Genomic DNA, 6526 nt, shown 5'->3' with positions numbered 1-6526 from the left:
CAACTGACAACACAACAAATTTACAACGTTGATGAAACTGCACTGTTTTGGAAGTTGTTGCCCAAAAAAATCTATGTATCGTTTAATGAAAAAAGTGCATTTGGAGGAAAAATTCCTAAGCAAAGAGTGACTTTACTCCTCGGTTCTAACGCCACAGGTACCCACAAACTCGTTCCTATGATCATTGGTAAGTCAAAAAATCCACGGTGTCTTAAAAATTTTGAAATGCCAATAGAATACAAAAGTTCTATGAATGCATGGGATGACAAAATACATTTTCAAGGAATGGTTTTTCAAGAGCTTTGTAGTTCAAGTAAAGAAACACTGCAAAGAACAAAATCTCCCACTTAAGGCACTTCTGATTATAGACAATGCTCCATGCCATCCATCGGCAGAAGAGTTAAGGTATCTTAACGGAGACATTTGCACAATGTTCTTACCACCGAATGTCACTGCGTTAGTTCAGCCGATGGATCAAAATGGCATAAGAATTACGAAGCTGCATTATAAGTCAAACTTGCTGTCGTTGGTCATTGCCAACAAAAATGAAGATATAATTTCTGCCCTAAAGAACTTCAATTTGCGCCAAGCCATTACATTGATGTCAAAATCGTGGGATCAAGTAACTTCTCAAATTCTTGAAAAATGCTGGAACCCCATTTTTAATGATGTCGATAACAGTTTCTTTAACGACGAAGATGATGTCCCATTATCTACTCTCAGAGAACGCTGGAGGGAAAACTTGATTGCAGATGGGGAAGAAGCACCCTTGATACATTTGCTCGAACAAATAGACAATAATCAGGTAACATTTCTTGACTTTAAGTACAAAACAGTAGGTACCTAATGAACAAACTTTTATTTTTCAATCCAACAGCATTACACCGAAGAAGAAGTAAACGAATGGTTACGCGATGAAGATGTTCCTGATGGTGTTGAAGATGAAGACATCGATTCGGAAAATGAATCTGACCCGGGTGATGTTATAATGGTGCAAAACATTGTAACTGACACCGAAGCCATCGAATCAATCGATAAAGTGATCGATTGGGCCAGTCAAAATAACAGAACATCATCTGAATTTACAGTACTCCAAAACCTCAGAGAAAGTACGCTAAAAAATGTTTTGCAGAAAACTAAGCAATGTAAAATAACAAATTTTTTTCCAAAGTTGGTTTAAATACAATTGTGTTTTGTGTCAATTACTAACATTTAAAATAATATAATGAAAACGTATAAAAACGAAGACTTTTTTATTTTTTCCAGTAACTTGAACAATCCAGTAACTTAAACAGGCCTCGTTTCGTAGGTGTTCAAGTTAGCGAGATTCCACTGTATATACTTAAATTTATAAAAAGTAGCATCCTTTTATTTGAAATTCGTTCTTGTATTGTTTTAAAGTATATTTCAAAGTAATAGATCTAACTTTGTCTAGCTTATTTTAATTTTCATTAATTTTGAGATGGAAAATCTAACTAACATTAATTCTCCTTCCCAACAGGTTCAAAGAAAATTACAAAATCTTAACAATCATCGGCTAGACATCTGAAAAAACTACCAGCTGCAAGCTCAAATAGAGTATAAAAGGCTGACAATTTTTCTAAGAAATTCACTCTTTTCTGAGACTCGGAAGGCCAAGGAACATCCAAAGCGGTTAAGTAGTAAGTTTTGTAAATCGAATTGAAATTGTTACGCGATTTATAGGTGAAACAAATATAGTTTGATCAAAACTACACAGTTTAACAATTATAGTAATAAATAGAAAAGAAAAGGTGTAAATCGAATTATTTGAAATCAATCGATGACAATAAAAAAAATTTAAGTGTTTGTGTTTGTCTATTTATAATTGAAGATTTACAATAATCGAAACGGACGGGGCTAAACTGGGTTACCAATTAAACGTTATAAGTTAATTTGAAACTATCCGAAAAATTATTTTAAAATGATGAAATAATTCAATTTATAGTTTAGTCGCGATCAAACCTTTTCACGTCGCATCGGCACGAGTAGACAGACCTTACGAGAATTCAAGCAGAAGAAAATAAAACCAAGGCTAGTGAGGGAACTTCTTTACAACGCTCTGAAACTTCAGTCTTCGTCGAACACGTGCCGGGTGACGATCCCAGGTCAGTACTGTTGTTTTTGTGCTAAACATAAAAGGACAATAAAAATACCGGTTCTGGGTTCCAATATAATATCGCTTTGTTTTTGTTTGTGTAATCATCTCTAAGAAGTGTGTTCTGTGTTTGCGACGCGATCATTTTTCTATCGAAAAACATAAAATTTAACTTTTTAAACAAAAGAAATACAAAAATATAAAAAATAAAAGCAAAATAAATACGAAAAACTATAAAACTAAAAGAAATACGAACAACTAAAAAAAAAAAACAAAGATGGCAAGTGGAAATGGTAGTAGAGCTAGAGGCCAGCTTTATTCAACCTATAACAATAAAATTAAAACTTTAAGAAAAAAAGGAGTTTTATCAAGACGCTCCAAACAGCAGGTTTCTTCAATATCGGGAAATTCAACTTCATCATCACCTTCATCGCCGTCATGTTTATCGGAGTTAGAGAACACTCAAAAGCTTAAACGCGAAAGATTGGCTTAAATACAATACACAGCCATTAGAATTGGTATTCATGATATGGAAAGACTGCTTCAATATCAGGAGGTCAGACATTTTAGAGAATATCGCAGACATTTTTGAAGACTGGCCACTTTTCACTCAATCTTTTGGACTTCATTTCATTGATTTAGACTTCATTTCTCTTTTTGATGAAGAAAAGTCTTTAAATTTAAAGAAAAACTGGTCAAAATTTCAAACGGCTTTTTTGAAAAGTGCATTCGACCAAGCTGGGACTGCAAGTAAGGCCGTGCAGCTGTTATTGAATAAAATTAAAAATGCTGATAATCAAGATCAGAAAGACATTCTTACTTTCAAATTGCTGCATTTTAAACTTCCTCCCAGTCAACAAACTCAACTGTAAAACGGAAAAAAATGGCACGTTTCCATTCAGGACTCCATCAGTAGCAACATTTTAGAAGCAAAAAACCAAGCAGACGTCTTGGTGAAATACCGCCAGACAAAAGACTCGCACAAGGGCCTTCATCTCAACTTACAGCCTATGGTTGTTGCAGGTGAAAATATTTATTATATAATATCAGATAATATCCTGCATAAGGCAGATAGCTTTATAACTGCCAGTGAACAATACACTCCACCAAAGAACCACCCATGCAGCTATACAAAGGAAGATAAAACAACACACTCCGCAAAATGAACCACCCACGCAGCTACACAGGAAGATATGACACCCACGCCATTGCCATATGGATACCCCAACATCGCATTCCCATTTTACTCAGTTTGCATTCAATCAACAGAAGTCAACCAAAAACGAGTTGAAGTGAGCGCGTCGTCGTAGATAGTTTTAAGATAGTTTTTAAGTGAAATAAATAAATAATTTTTTTTTAATACACTCGAGTTGTTAAAAAAATAATTTGCGTTTCATTTTTTTTTAACTTAATTGGAATTTATGTAAGGCATTCAATATAGTTAATTGTCAGGATTAAGATTAAAACAAATAATTGTATTTTAAATAGTAGCTAAATGCAGAGCCCATTATGCCAATATAAGTGGAATCGAACTTCTGTGATGTGTAAAAAAAATCAACGAAAAGTGGGTAACTCTCTATAAAACTGATCCCACGTCATCAAGGAATCTTAAACTAGCAGAAGTGGAAGATAATTACAAAGAGGTTTGTGATGTAGAACCAATAAACGAGACCGAGATGCAAAGGGTTTGCAACGAGCTGAAACATAAGCGGGACTGGGAAACAGTTATTTATTTTAATTATTTTTTACTTATGAGGTATTAATTTATTTTCAGATAACGTCAATATTTGCTATGCAACTCTGTTGCATGGAGTATTGCCTCCATCATCGCAGCAATTCAATGGTAAATTGAAGAACTTCACAATTAAAGATTCAAGATCTTCTTTCACTTTGGAAGTGGAATGTGCAAGCCAGATTGAACCTATGCTTAAAATAAAACGGGACGAATGTTTAAAATCGAAAACAAAACTTCAGCCCCTAATACATAATTGTTGTTGGTGAGAAATTTCATTATAATAATTTGTACGTATCCTTGGACAATATTAAGTTTAAATTAGATACATATTTAGACTGTATTATTTTTTATTTAAAGCTTGTTTATGTATTAAATATTCAATAGCCTCCACAGTGTTTTTCGGTATGGGTTTTTATACCTACAAATGTTTTTCTTTAATATTCAAGACGGTAAAAAAATACCTTCTGTTTCAACTTTATTAAATGATATAAATGCATTTATTAATTAAATCATATCAATGTATTATTTTGTACAGTCCATGTTTTACATATACAGTACTGGACAAAATAAAGTACGCACTATCCGAAATTTTAAATCACCTAAGGAAATAGGTAAAATAGGTAAATTTTAGGTTAGGATTTAGGTAAATTTGAAAATTTTCAATTTGCCTTAGCAAAATAGGCTAAATTAGCCTAGGACTAAGCTAGCTCAAAATTGCCTTAGTCCTAAGGAGAGTTAGAGCCCGAAATAGGCTAATTTTACACCGACTTTTCTCTGGGTGGCATTCTTCAGAGCAAATACAACAACACTTTAGCCTCTTGGGCTTAGTTGTTTAGCCCGGAGAATTCTTTAGGCTTAACTTTTTTTTGAAGATTTTTAAATCTGTGCTACCAAACCATAAATTGTTTACAATTTGTTTAGAAACGTCAAAGCAGACGTTTGAAATGACAAAATAAAATAATAAAAAAAACTAAAAAAAAAAAAATTTAGTTTTTTTTAAACTGAAAACAAAATCTTCAAAAACTAATTACAACATCTTGAATTTAGTTTTTTTTTAAGTGAAAACAAAATCTTCAAAAACTAATATTGGACTGTACAGGGAACAAGGCTGAGCTGCAAGAGCGGTTAATTGCTCATTTTTAAGACATACGAAACGAAAACCAAGACACAACAATCAAGACAAAGACAATCAAAGCGACAACAATGATGACAGTGCAAGCCATTATACAGTTGCAAATAGTGCTGTGGGGATGAGAGCAGGATTCAAATTTCGAGATATGGAAGAGTCCATATCGCAATATTCAGGGGATGATGAACTTAACGTTCTGAGTTGAGTAAAAGAGTTTGAAGAGATGAGTAACACTGTAGGATGGAACCCATTACAAAAATTTATTTTTGCCAAGCGTTTACTGAGAGGGTCAGCTCGACTCTTTGTAAATAGCTTGAAGGAAAAAACAGTTGGAAGAGTTTAAAAGAAAAATCACTTAGCGAATTTGAAAAAAAAAAAACTTTAATAGCGCTGAGATGCATAAAAAACTGACAGGTAGGAAAAAGAAGAGAGATGAAACATTTCTCGAATATATTTATAAAATGAGTGCTTTGGTAAATAACGGAAACGTAGAAGAGGAAACTTAAATAAGTTATATTATTGAAGGTATTGGTGACAAAAGTAGTGAGACTTATGTCTTGTATGGAGCTAAGTCCATTGATGAATTAAAAGAAGCTTTCAAAATTTATGAAAAGATAAAAAATAAAAGAAATGAACACAAACCAATCATTCAAGCGTCTTCTTCTGGATTTGCAAATGATATCAAACGATGTCATATTTTTGGAGATTAAAGGCACACAACAGATTCGTGTCCAAATAAATCTAAAGGTTTCAAATGTTTTCGTTGCAATGAATACGAACACAAATCTAGTAGTTGCAACATTTCAAAACCATCAGTTGTTAAGATAACGGATCTTAATGTTTTATCATGCGAAATGAAGTTTAGGAAGGATTCAGAACTTGCTAGTCTCACACAAATAATAGATAATGAAGTATATGACGAACTTTGTCAAGAACGAGACGAAATTCGTAATATAGCAACCAAAAATATTTTAAAGATTCAAGAAGAAAATAGAAAAAGTTTTGATAAGAAGAGAAAACCACCCATAAGATACAAAAAGGATGAATTAGTTGCCATAAAGCGGATCCAAATGACTCAGGGAAAATTAGCAACAATATTTGTTGGACCGTATAGAGTAACTTTAAACACATTTAAAATACATTTATTTAACCCGTAAACCTAGCGAACTATTTGCCTGGGTGGGTACCAAGTGATTCATCAACATCTGACTCCAATTTTCCCTTGTCTCGTGTTCTCCTATACTAAAATATGTAGCTCGAAAAGAAATTCCTAATATATTTCCCTACCCTTATCACGAATCGGCATGATAAATCATTTTGTGGAAAAAATCAGAAGCGGAAGTGAACCTCCCCAATCCGACGGATTCCAGCATGCCGAACCTTCCGAAATCAGACTAGTCCTCAGAAGAATTCTGCATATTAACGCCCACTCACACTGTAGCATTTTCCATGCCCAATCCGGGATGGTGGCCTGGGTATATTTTGCTTGGCGGATAATATACCAACAATTATCATTAAACGCATCGAGAAGCTCTGCACCGCCAAC

At 33.6% G+C, this 6526-nt stretch overlaps 1 protein-coding gene across 1 annotated transcript; it reads left to right on the top strand.

Annotated features, from left to right (window-relative positions):
- The first annotated feature begins 340 nt into the window (after positions 1–340).
- On the top strand, positions 341–1327 carry LOC129911234 (tigger transposable element-derived protein 2-like). The gene is made up of 2 exons (XM_055988963.1): positions 341–805; positions 878–1327. The coding sequence occupies exons 1-2, from the start codon at positions 431–433 to the stop codon at positions 1178–1180; spliced, it is 678 nt and encodes a 225-aa protein (XP_055844938.1). The 5' UTR covers positions 341–430; the 3' UTR covers positions 1181–1327.
- The last annotated feature ends 5199 nt before the right edge of the window (positions 1328–6526 follow it).

The sequence above is a fragment of the Episyrphus balteatus genome, chromosome 2 (genome assembly GCF_945859705.1).
Source record: "Episyrphus balteatus chromosome 2, idEpiBalt1.1, whole genome shotgun sequence".
NCBI classification, from domain to species: domain Eukaryota; kingdom Metazoa; phylum Arthropoda; class Insecta; order Diptera; family Syrphidae; genus Episyrphus; species Episyrphus balteatus.
This window is presented reverse-complemented; position numbering and strand designations above follow the sequence as displayed.